At 36.1% G+C, this 20,130-nt stretch overlaps 3 protein-coding genes across 5 annotated transcripts; 1 reads left to right on the top strand and 2 right to left on the bottom strand.

Moving 5' to 3' along the window:
- Positions 1-3,178: 3,178 nt before the first annotated feature.
- On the bottom strand, positions 3,179-6,011 carry LOC126585032 (uncharacterized). Of its 2 annotated transcripts, XM_050249429.1 has the most exons (3): positions 5,759-6,011; positions 5,635-5,710; positions 3,179-3,937 (listed from the first exon to the last, which is right to left on the bottom strand). In XM_050249429.1, the coding sequence occupies exons 1-3, from the start codon at positions 5,888-5,890 to the stop codon at positions 3,726-3,728; spliced, it is 420 nt and encodes a 139-aa protein (XP_050105386.1). In that variant the 5' UTR covers positions 5,891-6,011; the 3' UTR covers positions 3,179-3,725. The 2 variants fall into 2 exon arrangements, with proteins under 2 accessions (XP_050105386.1, XP_050105385.1); XM_050249428.1 differs by having other exon boundaries at positions 5,635-6,010.
- A 5,048-nt stretch (positions 6,012-11,059) lies between these two features.
- On the top strand, positions 11,060-13,532 carry LOC126585022 (uncharacterized). Of its 2 annotated transcripts, none has more exons than XM_050249416.1 (8): positions 11,060-11,245; positions 11,546-11,585; positions 11,713-11,811; positions 11,898-12,187; positions 12,300-12,448; positions 12,545-12,672; positions 12,781-13,201; positions 13,302-13,532. In XM_050249416.1, exons 2-8 carry the CDS (start codon positions 11,564-11,566, stop codon positions 13,333-13,335), a joined length of 1,143 nt encoding a protein of 380 aa, XP_050105373.1. In that variant the 5' UTR covers positions 11,060-11,245; positions 11,546-11,563; the 3' UTR covers positions 13,336-13,532. The 2 variants fall into 2 exon arrangements, with proteins under 2 accessions (XP_050105373.1, XP_050105372.1); XM_050249415.1 differs by having other exon boundaries at positions 11,538-11,585.
- Positions 13,533-15,159: 1,627 nt separating this feature from the next.
- LOC126585031 (protein PIGMENT DEFECTIVE 338, chloroplastic-like) lies at positions 15,160-17,097 on the bottom strand. Its single transcript, XM_050249427.1, has 4 exons — positions 16,769-17,097; positions 16,377-16,451; positions 16,221-16,292; positions 15,160-15,812 (listed from the first exon to the last, which is right to left on the bottom strand). Exons 1-4 carry the CDS (start codon positions 16,910-16,912, stop codon positions 15,627-15,629), a joined length of 477 nt encoding a protein of 158 aa, XP_050105384.1. The 5' UTR covers positions 16,913-17,097; the 3' UTR covers positions 15,160-15,626.
- Between the last annotated feature and the right edge of the window lie 3,033 nt (positions 17,098-20,130).

Below are 20,130 nucleotides of genomic sequence, written 5' to 3'. Positions count from 1 at the left end.
TCGAAAATTAATAGTTTGGGAGTAGGGCGTTATAAATTGTGCATTTTACGCCACATTATTGATATATATATATATATATATATATATATATATATATATATATATATATTTGGAAGCACTACGATATGATTAAGTTTTGGATTGCATCAGAGCATGTCCATAAGTATATTATTGCGCATAATTATTGTGAATGCTTTAAAGCACAAAAGTGAACGCAGGATGCACAGATAAGTTCAGGTGAGTATATGTTGTGAAATGTGGGATGCATGGTTATGATTACATTTTATTTGGAACGATTGAGTGATGGCATGACTATATTTATGTTTTAAACAACTCCGACATTATCGTACAAGCTGTCTATAAGTCGTACATGCCATATTAGATGCATCTAGAGCTCATAACCTTGCACCTCGATGTTAGAGCTCTCGCCCGAGGACAGGGCCTAGCCTTCACGTGATCATTCACCTCCCGCACCACACGCTTACCTTGGATTTAAGGCAAGTGCCAGCCTGTCGTACATACCACATTAGGTGGTTCCGACTCGTATGTGACTTGCGATACTTCGCACAGCCTTCACGTGATCGTAACACTTGAGCGTAATTATTTACACCCAGCTTGTCATACAGACCCCAAGAGGTGGTTCCGACTCGTGTGCAAGGATATGTGATGAGTTATGGATTCAGCCGTACAAGCCACAAGAGGTGGATCCGGCTGACATATTACTGGGATATTGACTGATGAGATATGGATAAGTCGTACAAGTCACTATAGGTGACTCCGACTTATGTGCTAGCATTGATTGATGAGATATGGATAAGTCGTACAGGTCACTATAAGTGACTCCAACTTATGAGGTAGCATTGATTGATGAGATATGGATAAGTCGTACATGTCACTATAAGTGACTCCGACTTATGTTCTAGCGTTGATTGATGATATATGGGTGCAGTCGTACATGTCACATTAGGTGACTCCGACTTGCGTGCTAATATAGATTATTGAGCACATGATTATTTATATTACTGATGAGTTGCTATGTCGTGGTATATTTATGGAATTACTGTTGATATATTTTTGATCTCACATTGATACGTGATATGATTTTCTGGAAACTATACAGGTGTTGCATCGAGGGGTTATAACGTTTTAGAAGGCTTATATTAAAAATTTTATTTCTAGGGCCACTCACCCTTGTTTTGTTTTCACCCTCCAGGTTTTATTAGCTAAGCTTTCTTATCATCAAGGATTCGTGGCAAATCTTAGTATTGGAGATTTTTCGAGGGTATAATTCTTAATTCACTCTAATGTACTACTTATGCTCTAAGGTCACGTGTGAAGTGGGTTTTTTTCCGCTCACCAGCGCACTCTGGTTTTTAGGCACTCTTAGGTTTAAATTTATTCACATTTTTCCACATCATCATACTTTATGGCTTCGTCACCTTCCAGGTATCGGCTAGCACAACTCAATTCGGAGTCCTAGTGGACATCCCGGGTCGGGGTGTGTCATTGCTCCTCAAGAATTTTAAAATTACAATTGAACAAAAGAAGTTAAAATATTCAACAAGTCACTTAGTACTAGGATTTAGTAGTATTCCTCTTCACTTGTAAATTAGAGATCTTAGATTTGGATTCTTGCTAAAGGCGAATTTGAACCACATTATTACTATCTCATTCATTGTGAGGCTAAGCCTACCATTTTTCTCTTAGTGTAGATAATATCACATTTTAAAAATAAAATAAAAAACATTATTCAACAAAGATTAGTTTTGAATTAATTTAAAATTTAAAACCTTTTGAATGAATTTAAACTTCGGAAAATAAATAACAAACCCCCCCCCCCCCCACTAACGTGGGGTTTATGTTTAACTTCTAATTTATGTTCAAATAATTTTTTTAATAAAAAATATATAAATAAAAAAAATTGGATTCTTTTTTTTTTTTTTTGGTAAAAAACCATAAAAACCTTAATTTAACATACAAGAGGCTAGTATATACAAAAACTTGAGACGCGTTCTTTCAAAAATGAGATGGAGTTGTTAATTGTGAAAGACCGTTTTAAGCCAAAATTTAATTATAAATACGGTATAGTATTAACTAAAGCTCTCATACTACTCAATTGTATCGATATTAAGAAATTGACTGAATAGACGAACTATAAACCTTAAGTTCCCTTCATTTCTGTATATTTGCAGTTGCTTTTCCATATAAATCTTCTCTTGCAAAGAAATTCAAAGAGCTCTAATTGTATGGACTTTATAGCCTGCGCTCTAATTGTATGGACTTTATAGCCTGCTATCCAACAATTCCCTATACGATATCTTCAAATCCTTCGCATAAATAACATGGAGCACTTTGACCGTTGCCTAGGTATAAACCTGCTGTCCAACTATTCCCACACGATAGGTGATCAAAATGGATAATGCTAGAAAGATCAATTTTTTTAAACAAATTTTTTTTCAACCAAATAATGTAATTCCTCTTTAAGTACCACTAAACTTTAGAACTAAATGACCATATACTAATTAATAAAACACTCATTGTCAACCAAAATCCTATAAAATTACCAATTTAACCCTCTAATTAAAACAGAACATAAATAAGAAATATGGGACAGAAATATAATTTTACACTATCAAATTTTGTTTTTTTTCAAAGTCTTACCTACATGTAATCCTAACATATCTCTAATTAAAAAAAAAAAAAAAATTCCCACCCCCACATTCTCTATCAATCTCCTATTTCAAAAACAAAAATAAAGAAAATTCTCACACTTTTTGTGTGACCATATGCTAATATATAGTGAGAAAACCCTCATTGTCAACTTTTTACTTTTTTTTTTTTTTAGTTTTATCCTACACTCTTGACAAAAAGAAGGGCAAAATAGTAATTTTGTATCTTTTGACAAAATAACAATCATATCCCCTCACTTTTAATACACAATATTTACATAAAGAAGGTAAAATGATAATTATGCAATATTAAGAAAAATATGCCCTTATTAAGAAATCACATCATCATTATCTCATATATTAAGAAAACTCTCCTTGTCAACTTTTTGCCACATTTTTATTTTATTTTACCCTCACTTTTGATACTCTTGACAAAAAGGAGGACAAAATAGTAATTTTGTATCTTTTCACAAAATAACAATCACATCCCGCATTTTTAATACACAATATTTACATAAAGAGGGTAAAATGATAATTATGCAATATTAAGAAAAATACACCATTATTAAGAGACCCCATCATCGTCTCATACTCTTTTTAAAAATTTAAAAACCTAATCACTTCTTAATAAAAAACAAAAATGAAAATGAAATTGTTCCCACACAAATGCTAGCACAACCCACAAAGTTATGCGCATGCATATATATAACGCACAGTACGAACAAACAAAGGCCGCCAAAGGTTAGCTCAACCCACAAAGTTATGCATAGCTATATATATGTGTGTGTGTGTGCGCGCTCCTTTCTGGAAAAGGATCATCTCTGGATCTCTTCCACCAAATTCACCCGATCAATCTGAGCCTTTAAAATTTGATCCAACGGCTACCAACAGGACGCCTTTTAAAAGTTATAATAACTTTAGCCGATTGATCAAATCTCAAGGACTCGGATTAGGTGATTGGGAAGATTTGATGGAAGGGATCCATCCCTTTCCCTGAGAGGCGGTGGAGAAGGGGGAGGGGGAGGTGTCGGTGCCAGCAGTTTCCTCTTGTACAAGTTATACACCAGGCTTGACCATAGCTCTCCGTGCGACTATTTCACCAGGGTGGGCTACTTCTGGGTCCTCCTGACAACACCAACAGACTATTTCAGCATAAGGGCTGACAAGCTCCCCGGATGGGACAAAATAAGTCAAGGGGCAGGTTGCAACAGTGTGGTCATCCTTCCAACAAATTATACAGGTACCATACTTCTCTGATTCGGAACTATCTGTGACAAAACCAAAAAAGAAAAAGAAATAAATACCGCTGATCACACATCGTACGTTCAACGAGTAATCGTTTTCATTTTAATCCAGAAATGTATTGAAAGACAATAAACCAATCGACAACATAAACAAAAACATATAAATTAACAGATAGATGAAATGACATGTCAATGATTGCTCCCATCAACAAATTACTAGTTACTTAAATATGTATATAATCCTTTCTGGGCTATGCATCGCAATCATTCATGCACCAGATGAAAAGGCTTGAGCAACAAGTTATGCAACTTGAAAAACTTTGGCACAATATTTCCTCAAACCAGTAGCAATAAATCATCAGACCTCTCAACCTCTAGTTATACGAAAGCACTAAAGACCTAGAGGAAATAACATGCACAAAGGAGCATCTCAGGGCTCACACGGTAATACTAGGTGCAGAAGGATAAATTTCACAAAACTTTCGGCAACCAATTGATTCCAACATGAAAAAAAAAACAATGGGTAAGCTAGAAAGAACGCATAATTAGGTAAGCCCGACATACCGACTCATTCATGCACCAAACGAAAAGACTTGAGTAACCAAGTTATGTAACTTGAAAAACTTTGGCACAATATTTCCTCAACCCAGTAGCAATAAATCGTCGGACCTCTCAACCTCTAGTTATATGAAAACACTGAAGACCTAGAGGAATATAACATGCACAAAGAAGCATCTCAAGGCTCACACGGTAATACTAGGAGCAGAAGGATAAATTTCACAAAACTTTCAGCAACCAATTTGATTCCGACATGAAAAAAAAACACGATGGGTAAGCTAGAAAGAACGCATAATTAGGTAAGCCCGACATACCGACTCATTCATGCACTAAACGAAAAGACTTGAGTAACCAAGTTATGTAACTTGAAAAACTTTGGCACAATATTTCCTCAAACCAGTAGCAATAAATCGTCGGACCTCTCAACCTCTAGTTATATGAAAACACTAAAGACCTAGAGGATATAACATGCACAAAGGAGCATCTCAAGGCTCACACAGTAATACTAGGAGCAGAAGGATAAATTTCACAAAACTTTCGGCATCAAATTGATTCCGACATAAAAAAACACAATGGGTAAGCTAGGAAGAAAGCATAACTTGGTAGGCCAGACATACCGACTCATTCAGCCGATTTGTGTATTGTAATTTATATTGAAAACACAAAAGTAAGGCAGTACTTGATGGGGGACTGTTAAAGGGCTGAGAATCAACTAGACGAACACTAGCACAACTAGAGAACGAGACTAAGATAAAGAGCCAAGTTCTGTTCATAAATTCATTCAAATAACTCCCCCCAACCTCCAGAATTCTAGTATTTTAAAAGGCCTAGCCAACTGCTTAATTAAACGCTAACTCAATTTCCTAGTCCACTAAAACTTCATAAATAATAATCAAGTCCCAACCCAAAAACATAATTAAAACACAACTTACCAAAATACAAATTACTAAAATATAAATTAGCCATTTAAATATGAGAGCTCAATGAATTTCTCTTTCATGCACAGACTCTCCAGGCGAGAAAGAACTCGCCCACGAGCTCACTGATTCAAAATCGATCCATAACCCAAAGTGTTGTAACCAACTTTTCTTCGCATGCTTAGTTTCCTTTTTCAAGCTAACAAACAACTTCTGTGCATAATAGAAAAAGAAATTTAAGTATACCAGAATCCGGCCAATCTTTTTCGTCAGGATCGTCCGCCTCTGGTCCTTGTTCCCCAACCGCTTCTGGTCCTTGTGCCTCAGCCGCCTTTTGTCCTTGTGCCTCAGCCGCCTTCGGTCCTTGTGCCTCTGCCGCCTTCGATCCTGGTGCCTCTGCCGCCTCCGATTCTTCTACCTCTGCAAGCCGTGGTTGTTTAGTAGGCCGCATCGGTTCGTGATCGGGACGGATCCGGCCGGATCCTGGTGTCTGGGGCGGCATGGGTGTGTCTCTGTGAATTGGGGAGAGAGATCGGAAAACCTAGGGTTTGCTCTTGTGGTGAGAGTGAGAGGTAGCGTACCAAACGCGAGAGATACCGACCTTTACCCTTCGTTCGAACTTATCTCTACTGTTAAATAATGCAAGGGGGAGGCCCACAATTTAACCCATCCTTAATGTCGGTCAGAAATTGACAGTTGGACTACCAAAAAAGGAAATTGAAAACAGGAGGCCCACCATTTTTTTTCAAGTTATAAAAATTCTAATTTTCTTGTGTTTCATTCGGGCTTGATTTTCATTTGGTCCTGAAAACAAGAGAATGCCCCATTCCAACCAGAGAAAACAAATTCAACCCGGAAACCATAATTAACACCAAACCTAGATAAATTCACACAAATCATACAAAACCCATCTCACATAGATCTCAAATCATCAATTAATTTAAATTATGCAAATGAAAAGAGATTTACCTAAAACTTAACCGTGGCTGGTGGAATAATGAGGGGCGACGGCACAAGTTTTTCAAATGGCTGGACGGCAGTGGTACGAGAGAGACTCTTGCAGCCCTTGCTGCTGTTGATTTTCTCCCTCTGCAATGGCAAAACAAAGGTTGTGCAGCCTATTGTATAACGCCTAAATGGTCCCCCGTTTATGTTATTTTCTTTTTACGGCCAAACGAACTGTTTCATTTATTTTTCCATTTTAATCCCAAGCCCAAAACGAAGACGTTTGGCCTGAATACTTGGAATAAAAAATGAGTCATATGATATGGGCGCCTCAATTTCAAATTTTTTGAATCAAACATATACAGCTTTTAAAATTTTGATCAAACATTTTTCTACTAATTTTTAATTAAAAAATTATGATTTTTATTATATTTAATTTACCCATTAATTCACAAATTAATATCACAAATCTCCTAGAACCACAACAAACATCTTATCTTATCACAATTCGTTTGAAAAGATTTTTTTTTTTTTAACTCAAATAACTTTTTTATTTGAATTCTGAAAATACTCAAACATCTTTTTTTAACATACAATTACGAGATACCAACAAGATCCTCTCCGGATCATATTGATGAGGATCCTGATAATTTATGAATTGTGTCCGTTCATCGTACTTCGTGCAGTCAGTTTTTGTCAAGTACTATTTGTGGTTAATTTTAAATAAAAATATTTAAAATGATTTTTGACCGCACTATATAAGATGAACGATGATTTTTGACCGCACTATATAAGATGAACGGACACAATTCACGGATCTCCAAATCCTCATAAAGAGAATCCGGCGAGGATCCGGATTGTCACATCCCGGCCCGAGCCCTCACCACATCTCGGGCTCGACTCCGCCATAGCATGATATTGTCCCCTCGACCACGCCATCACGGTTTTGTTTCTGGGAACTCACATGAGAACTTCTCAATGAGTCACCTATCATGAGATTGCTCTTGTGTGAACTCACTTAACTTCGGAGTTCCGATGGAATCCGAAACCAGTGAGCTCTCAAAAGGCATCGTGCTAGGTAGAGATGAGAATATACATATAAGGCTTACAGGATCCACTCCCCTGGACGATATGAGATGTCACACGGATTTTATGAGATATAACATGCACATATATTAAATATAACGTACCAAATGATTGGCACATTATATAAATTTTATTTGGGTACGTATTAGTATTTTGGTACGTTATAAAATATTACTTTGGGTACGTTGACACACCCCGACCTAGATCGAGGCATGTTGGCCGTCACATGAGGGTGACGTAACCTACGAGTCGGAACCACCTAAAATGGTCTGTACGACAAGCATGTGCACCTAACTTGGATCCAAGACGAGCATATGGTGCGGGAGGTGAACATCACGTGAATGACTGTGCCTTAACTCTAGGCGGGAGCACTAACACCGAAGTGCAGGTTTATGAGCTCTCAATACATCACATCAAACATTGCATAGCTAAAACAATCTCATACCTTTAATTTATAAACTTACCTAGCACATACCTGTGCATCCGCATCACTAATTATAAATATATGCAACTACTAATGCATAATAAAATAGACAGATACTTTGCATGGCATTTCAAAACATAATTTCATTCAAATTCATTGTCTGGGAAAAATCAAGTATATAGGTATATACGGAAAACCAAAAGCCCACTCACTGATATGTCGAAGAGTCGTAGGCCCCGAGCCTTGATTGATGGAGCTCGTCCTCAGGATAGGTCTCACCTATATGCGAAATAACTGAATAAACGTTATTTAAAGCACATACACCAAACTAGGAAATAACTTCTCATACATTGCTCAAATGGGGTATTTGAATATACCATCATGACCTACTTAACCTCAGGAACATCCCCAAATTTTTAGAAAAATTTGGCGAGCACCCACGCGCCCTCACGCGCCGGCAAAGGCATGGCCAGACGCGCGGCTCACGCGCAGACACGTGCCTAGCACATCAAACGAATTCCCTAACGGCGTTAGGGAATATTCCTTTAAAAATCAGAATATGCCGTTAAAGTTACTTGACGGCGTTAGAATATTCCGTCAACTTTGACGGAATATTCTCCTATTTCTTCCTTGGTTCGCCGGAGTCCGGCGCCGATCACTGCTGCGATCCCTGAAAACTGGGAAATTTTAAAACTTCAATATCTCGCTCATTTTTCCACCAAAACTCATGAAATTTGTACTAAAATGAAGCTTAGGATTAGAAGAACAAAACCTTACCACTTTCAAGCCTTGAAATCCACCAGATTTATCTGGAGAAACCTCGATATTCCAGCCAAATTTGAAACTTGTCAAACTCAACTTACCGACGTCCAAAACACTTCATTTTTCTTCTCCAAGCTTCGCGAAGATGTCCTAAAGCTCACTAGCAGCATAAAATCTCCTAAAAACTTCGAAATCATGAGTGTATGAATAGTACCCCAAAACTGGGTTTTCGGGTTCTTAGGAAAATGAGGTATTCACGTCCAACTAAGGGCATAGATAAGCTCCTGAGATCTCAAGGATCACAAAGAACACCTTCACAGCCTTGATCCATGAAGAAATTGCTTGGTTTGAGGTTTGTAGAAAAACCGAGAGGGAGGAGAGAAAGAGAGGGTCAACGAGATTGGGTGTGTGTGTGAGTGTGTGATCCAGCTTGTCACCAACCAAAACTAGGAAATTTTTTAGTTCTAGTCGGGTTTAAAAACTTAGGAAGGAAAATAATTGGTCCACAACACAACTTAAACCACATAACACCACAAACGTCTAAGGGTATTTTAGGCAATTCACACCATCGAAACATTTATTTCGGGACGGACTGTGTCCAACACCACAAACCTTCATGCACGCGCATAACATTTTTTGAATCATGGCTTACTACGCGCGACTTACATGTTTTAAATGTATTTATATGTGTAAATTGACAAAAGGAATGTCAAATATTTGAAGTAAATGAATAATTTTAGATCATGCTAGAAGAAACCCCTCATGAACCAATTAAAGCAGCTGAATTCACATAATAAAATCGGTATCTATAGAATTTACATTAAGAATAGAGAAAATAATATTTAATAAACAATTGATTGAATCACATTATTACTAGCTCATTGTGAGGCTAAGCCCACCCCCTCCCCCTTAGTGTAGATAATATCTTTTGTTTTTTTTTTTATAAAAAAACAATCATTTGACAATTAATTTAATCACATTATTATCCGCGTGCGAAATACCTTTTTTTATAACCGGCATTACACGCATCTTAAGATGTTTCGAACAGGCTTTAAAATAGAGAAATTGAATCACATTATTGCTAGTCTATTGTGAGATACTAATTATAAAAAATAAAAAAATAAAAAAAAACTGCACCAAAAAAATAATTATTAAAAAAACATTGTTAAAATTACAAAATTACCCTTGTATTATTTTATGTATTCTTTTTTGCTGCTTTTGATTTTTTTTTGCTAAGGGGCATTTTGGCCATATTATTTTTTGTTGAAGTCGTGACCCTAAAGTGGGGCTTTGGCACGCGTGTAGAAGATATTTTTTGAATCATGACGTGCTACACATGACTTACACATTTTAAATATATTTATGTGCGTAAATTGACAAAAGAAAAGTCAAATATTTGAAGTAAATGAATAATTTTAGATCATACTAGAAGAAACCCCTTATAAACCAATTAAAGCAGCTGAATTCACATAATCAAATCGGTCTCTATAGAATTTACATTAAGAATAGAGAAAATAATATTTAATAAACAATTGATTGAATCATATTATTACTAACCCATTGTGAGGCTAAGCTCACCCCCTCCCCCTTAGCGTAGATACTATATTTTGTTTAAAAAAAAACAATCATTTGACAATTAATTTAATCACATGTTTCAAACGTGTTTAAAAATATAGAAATTGAATCATATTATTGCTAGTCTATTGTGATGTACTAATTAATAAATAAATAAAATAAAAAATAAAATAAAAAAAACTGCACCAAAAAATTAATTATTAAAAAAGCACTGTTAAAATTACAAAATTACCCTTGTATTATTTTATGCATTCTTTTTTGCTGCATTTGATTTTTTTTGTTTGAGGGGCATTTTGGCCATATTATTATTGCTAGTAATCACTTAAGAAATATAATGAATAGGATCTCATTATTATGCCTAGGAGAACGACTTATATAAAAATAACTAACACAACATATTTTAAGGGGTGCGTAGCGCCTGTGATTAAAAAGGCCTCTCACATGCAAGTGAGCCCCTGCGGAGAGGCTAGTGAACATGAACGCTACGTGATGGCACACATATTCTTATATAAGTCGTTCTCCTAGGCATAATAAGATGACACTGCTACGTGATGACACGCATGCATACTTGCTCGCATGCTTATTTCTTATTGGAACTTAGGCAAACATTTGACGTGGTTGTTGACAGTTGGAATATTAACTAAACATTGATTAACGTGCTTATTTCTTATTAATAACACATTAAATAATTTGTATATTTAATTTAAAAATTAGTCTATCTAACATTATTCTTCTGCACAAATATAAAGAAAACTCTTAAACATTTGCTATTAAAAACTAACGCGTCAATCTGTGGTAATTAAATCCCAAATTTAATCCCAAGCCCAAAACGAAGTCGTTTGGCCTGAATACTTGGAATAAATAAAGGCGAAAAAATAAACACAGCAGCACACAGCAGCACCCAGCAGAAGCGCAGCGCTGCAACCAGAACCAAACCCAGATTCCGGCGAGCAGGGGGCAGAATCCTCACCTTCAGTGGCTATTTCCGACGATTGGAGGGGCGGCCCCCCCTCCTTGCCCATAATTCGGGCGAACTGGACAGAAAAATCTGCTGTTTCAATTCAGGTAATGCTGTCTTTTCTTCTTTCCAATGTCTTTTCATTTTGACTTCCTCAGCTGTATTGCAAAGCAACCCATAATTTTGGTTATAAATTCTCTTGATTCTGTTTTATTTTTTCTGGCATTTTATAGATATTGCCGAATGAATCAAATATGGGTTGTTTTTGTTAGGAAGATTAACGTTGTAAGAAGCATTTTTGAGTTATGATCCTCCTAATATTATTTCCTGAATCCGTCACTGTTTCTTACTTATAAATACCAGCATAACTTGTTTGGTTTGTTCCTCTTAATCGCCCAGTGTTGCAGTATTTCACAAGTGTTGCTATGGAGCCTGAGAATGGCGAAGGTTATTTTTGCTCTTTACTTATTTTTCTTGTTGGGAAAAGACTTTGTTGTTGTTGTATTTATTTTTCTTGTAACAGTTGGCTCAATTATTTTTAATTTTAAAATTTAAATAATTTATTTTTTTGCAGATATTCTATTTGGGACCTGCAACATTGTTGCTATCATTGGTTCCTGCTTTTTTATAGCTTCTGAATCACGTCTTACGAAGAAAGACAAATTGACCATTTGTAAGTTTTTTTGTATAATTAATTGTTTATGTATTAGTTAATTGTATTTTTATGGGCTTATTTTAATTCAATTTTTCTTTTTGAAGCGAGTGATGACTATAACAAGATATGGAAACTTGACGATACTCTGTATCTTACCATGACTGGTAGCAAGGCGGTCGTCGAAAAGATGAAAACCCATACTAAAAATTACCTTGAACACTGTGCAAAGCAGAAACGCTTTCCTGTCTTTAAAGATGTTGCTCTGAATGGCCTCCATTTCTTGAAGAACATTGCCGATGAGAATAAACCTCGCGATTTCACTGAAGATGAGCTTCGTCATTGGGTGCTTAAGTATCAGAATGCTGCTTCGTTTTTCTGTAGTTTTGTTGATCGGGTATGTTGTTTTTGAGTTATTTATGTTTTATTTGAATTCAAATTTTTATTGGTTTTATTTTTGTGCTTCAAATTTTTATTGGTTTTTTTTATTTTTTTATTTTTTTATGCAGAAACCTGTTATTTACAGGGTATGCGTCAAAAATGAAAACAATGCACCCGTAGACGTTTCTACTCTTGCTGAGAACGCTGGATTTGATTTTCTCGGATCTAGCATGAAACAAGCTAGGAAGTACTTGGTGGAAACTGAGTTTTTCAGAAGGTATACTTTTCAATCCTTATACATTAATGTATCAAACCTTAAATTTGTGTGTGTGTGTGTTTTAATTCAAATACCTTAACTTCTGCTGTATTATAGGTGCGAGGAGTTTGAAAAAGATGACAATGTGTCTGTTGGTGACATTTTTTTCCAATTTGCGAAGTACTTTGCTAGGGCAATAGTGTCTTCTGCTCTTGTGGACAATTTTTCTGGTGGAGACATTCAAGGTATTTTCATTTTTTATGTTTTTCAGTTAGCTTATTCATTGTGTTTTTGTTAATTTATATGTTTTATAGAGATTTTGTTCGATGCTTGTTTTGTTTTGTTTTGTTCAGTTAAATGTATTTATGCTAGTGGGGACTGTTTGTCTTTCACATCCAATGTTGCACAAGTGTACCTGGACTCGTATGGAGATTTGGAGATGCACAAGGACATGGTGTTGCTGTTGTTTGTATCAATTGAGTCAGAGGATGGAGCAGAAATTGTTTTAAAGTTAACTCCTACGGTTAAGAAATGGGGAACTGTGGCATTCTTTCATCGGTTGGGTGTCTTTCGGAAAGCATATGTTCATCGTATTGTATTTGCCAAGTTTGTTGATATGGGGAATGTGAAGGAAATTTTCTCTAAGAAGAGGCAAGTAGGATGTTTTGGGTTTCCAGCCATTGAATATGACAAAGGTGTTTGGGTGTCAGGGCTCTATCCTGGTTCCGACGGCGTTCCCATCAAGGAACTGCTTTGTGGCAATTGTGTTGCTGGGTAAGTTTGATTCCTAAGTTACAAGTTACACGAGATCTTTAACACTATGTTAATAGGTAATTGGGTATTGAGTTTAAATCAATGTGCTCTGTTGAACCAGGCCATGCTTGTCAGATTGTGTGGAGATTGTGTAATTTGAGTAAGCACCTAAACTCTGAACTGTTGTATTGCACAATTGTAGCTCCTTGTTGTGTAAGATTTAAACTTCTGGTGTATTGCACTATCGTAGCTACTTGTTTTGTAATTCTGCCTAACTGATTCGATCACGAGTTAAACCTGTTTTGGTATTTGCTTGTGAAAGTGAAGAAAAAGTGTTGTTTGAAAGCTAAAAGCTCTTTTGCAGCAAAACTGTTGTAACTGGCAAGCCGTGACTTCCCTGCTCTATGTCTCTTAACCAAACAAGTTTTTAAGTTTTTGTGATTTACAAATGAAACTGTACTTCTTTTCTTTCTTATTTTTGTGATTTAGAAATAAACCTTACTTCTCTTAGTTTTTAAGTTTTCAAATGCAAGCCCACTGAAACAAATTTTCATATATAACGAGGACATGAGTGCACCATCATACTGGAGATGAGAGTTCAATTACAGATGAAGATCGAACCAGCGAGAGCAATGATATGAGACTTTGAATTTCCCGATCTTCAAATGTAAGATTAGTCCTAAAACAACATAGTTTGCTCTTTTTACCTGTCCGCTATCGAGGAATGTGTGCGTTTGAGATGAATGGCAAAGTTAAACAGTGCTTTTTCGAACTACCAATATCACAAGCCAACCTTATGCATCACCTTGGTTCTTGTTACTTTTCAAGTTTGAACCATTTCCAATTTGCATACCTGCTTAACTTCTTGTGGCATTAAACATTATGTGACCTAAACATAACTGAACAATTAGATATTTCAGTTGTTTGTTAGATCATTTCTCCTGCCCCTTACGCGTTATGTCTCCCGGAGAAACCAATTTAATTATCTTATGTAGCATGTAAGACATCTTGATTGGTGTTGAGCAAAAATTGTCACGAGGGCAAATGATTTACTCGACACAATTTCACTCTCGTTTATCTTTTCAAAGAGATTTCTATTATTTTGAGTTCAACCAATTCTAGACCTATGAGCCTATTAATTACAACCCTTTTTTGATAAAGGGATTCCCTTTTATTCTAATATGAAAGAAATGAAATTTAAGGATTAGTGTGTTTATTTGATTTTGCGACCGCACCTAGGTCAAGCCTTAGATTGCCTACGTACCCTTTTGAGAGATCAAATCACCTGTAGTTCTTTTGATTTGGGTTTGGGGTTTTTAGTGAGTAAATGACACACTAAAATGAATTGGTGTTTGGTTTAATTAGATTAATTTGGCTAAATGAACTAGGGATTCGATTTGGTGTTTCGGTTTTGTAGTTGTGTCTAGAATGTGAGACTAGACTGCCAACGTATCCTTGACGGAATCAAAACAGGCGTAGTTCTAGATGTAGCTTTGTGCCATTTGGAATTTGGTGCGGCTTTGTGCCATTTGAATTTTGACGCGGCTTTGTGCCTTTAAATTTTGATGCGACTTCGTGTCAATGAATTTTGATGCGGCTACAGGCCACTTGGCCACTTGAGAAATTTGACCCATTAATTTTGACGTAACGTATTTCCTTCAAGCTTTGTGATTTTAGATGGTTCTCCTCTACGGAATTTGAAGTGGTTCGAAGCTGACTCCATGCCCTTTTTTTTTTTTTTTTGGATTGCTCGGACACATTGTACCTCCGGCATGCCGTTTCGCTCTTGGCCCAAATTTGGTCTTTTGGTTTTTGAGCGGATGATTAAAAGGTGGGTTTCCATCTTTTAAACCATCACCGTGATCGCTCCATTTCATGCAAACAATCTTGAGTATGCCCATATACTTTTTCTTCCTCTTTTAAATTTTGGAGGCATCTGGTAGACTGGCACTTGTTGAAAGCAGAATTGTGGTGAGTGCTATCGGATTGCAATCAATCTGTAGCATAACCATTAACCTACAAACAAATATTTGATTTGCTGACTCATAAATCACGGCAAGGAGAGACAATTTGCGTCCCTCGTGTTTTAGTTGGATTGTTTACTGTCAGTAGCTGTGAGGAGACGAAGCTGATTTTGAGCCTTCATCTGGATGAACTTGGCATCCAACAACTGTATGAGTTTAGTACCCCAAACACTTTGCGGATTTTAACACTTGGGAAATGAAATACGATTTTGAGAGCATTGGCCTCTGGTTCAAACCTTGTCAAAGCATGTTATTTTTCTCCACTGTGGACGTCAGAGAAAAGGACACGGCAGCTCTGCTATGTGACCTATCTCCATCATGACTGCCTTTTCCACCAGAGAACACAAGGGCCTTTTTTCCAACACGATCATCATCTGTCAACTGAGCTGAAGGTCTTCCATTTTTGTTTACTGGTGCGAGGCTCATGCAGAAACAAGAGTGCTGCAGTTGCTTGGTGCACAGCTTCCTGTTGGGTCTTCAATTTTGAGGTAAGTTTTAAGGTCATCATACCTCCTGTCAGCTTCTCCTATCCTCAATTGGGCTCCATATGGAAATATTTCCTTAACGGTTCCTTCTAAATGTGTTCCTTCCTTAAGGTATAACAGTTCCTGCAACATTATATAGTAAACCGATGTCAGTTCTGAAGAAAAATAACATCATAAATCCTAAGAACAAACACTGGGAGAACACTGCAAGCAACAAAAGAACATGAATAACTTAAATATATGTAAGCTGCATTGACGTTAATGATAACTATGGATGGTTGGACTATCTAACTACATAGAATTTCCAATTATTGTTCTTATATTTTCATCTCTTAGTAATACTGGCATCTCAAAAAAATTGCTTCATTGACACTGATAGTTTCGTAGAAAGTAGTTGCAGTGGGTACATGAAATCAGTGCTGATTGATGGCTTGGACGAATTAACATAAAGAAATACAAATCATACTGGAAATGTAGCTAAATGAACATTGCATGAGAAAAATATTATATACCACAAACCCATCCACTTACGTTCTCTTTCAATTCACTGAAGTTGTTCACTTTACTCAATAACTCAGTTTTTGGAAGGAAAGCTCGAAGACCCTGATGAACCAATTGTGAATGTTAGTTTTGAAACTTAACAAATACACATTCACAATTTCACACACAAAAGTCAGAGACACAAACCTCAATTCTTGTAACAAGGCCTCCAGTGTTCCATTCTGTAATTCTAACTTCAATAGGTTCATTGAGTTGTTTTATCTGTACAACGTGTCGAAAAGCTTTAGAAAAAGTTTGGATTACATTTTCACCCAACATAACCAGTCAGAGAGTAATGACCTAAATGCTACCACCTACGTGGTAGTTGCCAAGAGAAAATCAAGTATCATGAAATCATGGTAATAAAAGACTTCAAGAGTTCCGGGTTACTATTAACAAATAAATACGGTCTTCAAAATAACAGCACAGGCAACATAATCCAAAAATAAGTCATGCAGCAAGCACAAAGATTCACCATATAAATTGCCAAAGCCATATCCAATGTGCAGAAAACAAACATAACAAAGTGAGATTAGAACCTGCCTCACTCGATGCCGAGCAATTTGCCTGGAGAGCCGTCTAGTTGAAAGCAAAGGCCTACCACTGAGCCTTCTTCTATGAACCTCAGCAAATAAAACAGTGCCGGTTTCAACAACAGGCGCTTCCGCCACAGGTTCCCCCATCACAGCTTCATTTTTCACAACCCCATCTTCCCTCTGACCATAAATTCTTCTGCATCATAATTCGTATCACATAACAAGTAATCCATCTCCTTGTTACCCAAATGGGTACTTGGGAAAACATCATACACCTCACTCCTAGAGCAAAATGTAATCCGTCTACTTCCCCAGACGGGAGAATCCCTACAAATTTTCAGACTTTTCGACAACCCAATTGCGGAAAACAAGCTATAACTTGAAGGCTTTTGTGAGTTCAAATTCTAAAAATATCCCTCCTAAATTGAAATTTATTAAAATTTTAAAATTAAATTTTAATTTAAAAAATCTATTCACTATTGCAATCCTAATAGTTTAGGAATGTGATCATATAAATCATATTATATTTTGGGATATCCTTGTGGAATTCTACCATAGTTTACACTTTAGATATTATCTTATTAAAGTTGTAATTATATGAGAAGAGTAAGAAATTAATCTTACACTTCAGAACTTTTATTTTTCTCTAACAAACGATAGTGGGCTAAACCCCATAATGGCTAATAATAATGTGGTTCAAATTTAACTTTGACGATAATTGAACCTAAGACCTCTCACTAACAAATTATAAGAATATCACTAAACTGCAGTACTAAGTAGTACAAAAATACTTTTACCTTTCAAAGAACACTTTTTTACTTTTTAACAACCAAATCCCAAATAGGTTTAACTTGTGGTTTGATCAGTTAGGTTTAACTAGTAAGTGACAGGTCTCATGTTTGATTCTCATCAAGGATGAATCTAAACCAGATTATTGCTAACTCGTTGTGAGGCTAAGCACACCCCTTCCCACTTAGTGTAGATATTATTGTTTGTCAAAAAAAAAAAAAAACAATGTAATTTTTTCCAAGGCAAAAATAAGATGGAAGAAAATAGTAGTGCTAGGAAAACGCAGTTTTTTAAACAAAATTATATGATTTGTCAAACTTACCAATGAAGAAAAATATCATTAAACCATAATATTAAGCATACATATCCTTCCACTTAGCACAGTTATATATACGCAGCGGCGGAGCCAGCATGGGGTCATTGGTTACTCTTGACCCCAGTAACTTAAAAAACTTCAAGTAAATTTGTGTGTATTGTATATGACCATTATAAATAGTTAAGGCAAACTAAATTACAACCTCCTTCTTCTACTTGTTCTATCACATTTGTCTTCATTTTCTCTTTTCTTGTGTGATCTATTGTGCACACCATGTGCTCGATGAAATACCTTAGTTAAAAAGCCATGATAGTCTTCAATATTACTCCACAATATCATGCACCCATCCTCTACAAGCTACCAAATAGTAGTTGTCGACATATGTTGGCATAAACTTTTGGCATATGTTGACAGGAATTCGCAAGTGCCTACTAGGTGTTCGATGAAATAGCTCAATGAAACTTTTTTAATTAATATTATGACCTCATTATTTAAAAATCCTGGCTTCGTCACTTTATATACGGCAACAACTTATGTTTGAGACAAATTAAGTCTACGAACAAACTAAGGCCGTGAAAGGCTAGTACAACTGACAAAGTTTTCATCGTAGTTATATATATATATATATATATATATATATATATATATATATATATATATATATATATATATATATATATGCTCCTAGGCCTTTTATACAAAAGGCAAGGTTCTAAAAGTCGCTAGGCGCTAGTCGGGCGGCGGGCTGGGGCCTAGCGCCTAGGCGGGAGCCTAGGCGGACTAGCCGGATTTAAGTAAATCTATCATATTTCAGGTAAATAAGTGTCTGCTTCTACTTGAAATATATATAATTTCATCATAAACTACAAAATAGAATGCATATATATCATGAAGTATTGGAACATAATGAAAACATGTGAAATAAGGATATAATGTTTGTTCATTCAAGTATGCAACAAGTCTCTTACAATTTATTGGAAAAAAACAAAATGCAAAATGAAAGTTATGTATTTTCTGTCTAAGTGAGTTGCAACCTAGGCGGGTCTAGGCGGGCTAGGCGGGTGCCTAGGCGGGCTAGGCGGGTGCCTAGGTGGTCTAGGCGGTGGGCTGGGGCCTAGGCATTAATCGGGGCGGTGGGCTGGGGCCTAGGCGGCGCTAGACGGGGATTTTTAGAACAGTGACAAAAGGATCCTCACTTTTTTGATGTGAAGCCTACTCCACATCGAATTTCAACGATACGAACCATCTTTTTTGTTAGTCTCGATTCATAAATCATCCTTGCAAATATTCAATTCAATTCAATTCAATTCGAAACCATTTGCCTATTAAATTATCAAGATCAAATTTATTGTTTTTTATATAACAAAGTATTCGTTCATTGCTTCTTGCGGAGGATGTGAGTTCAATTCTCAACGAAAACATGGTACATAGGGTACCACTATTCCCACATTATTTTCGTCTCTCACACATTTTACTTAGTTTTGTTTATTACTCTTCTTCAATTCATTCGATACAAATGTCAAAAATTGAGAGACGTGTGTTAGAAGTAAAAATAAAAAATTACTTGCGTTAAAAGTGAAATACGTGTGTGAATAGCACAATCTTGTCCACCTTTTTTTGTTTATTCATTTAATTACACGGTCCAATAATATTTATTTTATCTATAAGTTAAATGTTCTGTGTCGGAATAGCAGGATTGTCAAATTATATTTGATAGCAATTTCAAATCTAGTTTTAATTGGTTAATCATTATTATTATGTTTACTTTACAATTATAGAAATAAATAATTTAATAAACAGTAATTTAATTTAACTAGGTAACAAAATTTCAAAAATTAAAGTCTGATATATGCTGACAAATTTAAATTTTATATTATAGCTTAACTTCGAGATGTTCTTAGATCAACTCCCACGCTCGGATTAAGTCTTAAAATTTGTCTTCTATTGCCCCTAATTTCCTTCCAACCCTTGCGTCAATTTAGGGTTATGAGTTAGAAGCTAAAATTGGGCTAAATACTAGCTAGAAAAGTAGGTATGGTTAGTGGAGGGACCCTAAAATGCGCGTGGACGCGCCTAACTTTTGCCCAACACCTCACGTGAGAGGCGCCTCACGCCTAAACACCTGGAGGCATTAAAGAGGCAGGGTCCCACCCTCTATCATGTCTTTAATTTTCTTTCATAGTGTTTCATAAGTTTCATGATGTCGGTTTACTGAATTTTCAATATTTATCGGAATCTAAATATTTTTTGGTTAAAATGT

This window comes from Malus sylvestris, chromosome 10 (assembly GCF_916048215.2).
Source record: "Malus sylvestris chromosome 10, drMalSylv7.2, whole genome shotgun sequence".
Lineage (NCBI taxonomy): Eukaryota > Viridiplantae > Streptophyta > Magnoliopsida > Rosales > Rosaceae > Malus > Malus sylvestris.
The sequence above is the reverse complement of the archived record's forward strand: the minus strand, read 5'-3'. Positions and strand labels throughout refer to the sequence as shown.

What these genes read in the sequence shown, in the direction of transcription:
- LOC126585032 (XM_050249428.1), bottom strand. Translation starts at nt 5,890, where the DNA reads ATGCCGCCCCAGACACCAGGATCCGGCCGGATCCGTCCCGATCACGAA. An exon ending in AAAAGATTGGCCGGATTCTG is followed by an intron (nt 3,938 to 5,634) that starts GTATACTTAAAT and finishes GTTTTGTCACAG; the next exon opens with ATAGTTCCGAATCAGAGAAG.
- LOC126585022 (XM_050249416.1), top strand. Translation starts at nt 11,564, where the DNA reads ATGGAGCCTGAGAATGGCGAAG. An exon ending in GGAGCCTGAGAATGGCGAAG is followed by an intron (nt 11,586 to 11,712) that starts GTTATTTTTGCT and finishes ATTTTTTTGCAG; the next exon opens with ATATTCTATTTGGGACCTGC. An exon ending in TTCTGGTGGAGACATTCAAG is followed by an intron (nt 12,673 to 12,780) that starts GTATTTTCATTT and finishes TGTTTTGTTCAG; the next exon opens with TTAAATGTATTTATGCTAGT.
- LOC126585031 (XM_050249427.1), bottom strand. Translation starts at nt 16,912, where the DNA reads ATGGGGGAACCTGTGGCGGAAGCGCCTGTTGTTGAAACCGGCACTGTT. An exon ending in CTCGGCATCGAGTGAGGCAG is followed by an intron (nt 16,452 to 16,768) that starts GTTCTAATCTCA and finishes CACGTTGTACAG; the next exon opens with ATAAAACAACTCAATGAACC. An exon ending in GCCTTGTTACAAGAATTGAG is followed by an intron (nt 16,293 to 16,376) that starts GTTTGTGTCTCT and finishes TTGGTTCATCAG; the next exon opens with GGTCTTCGAGCTTTCCTTCC.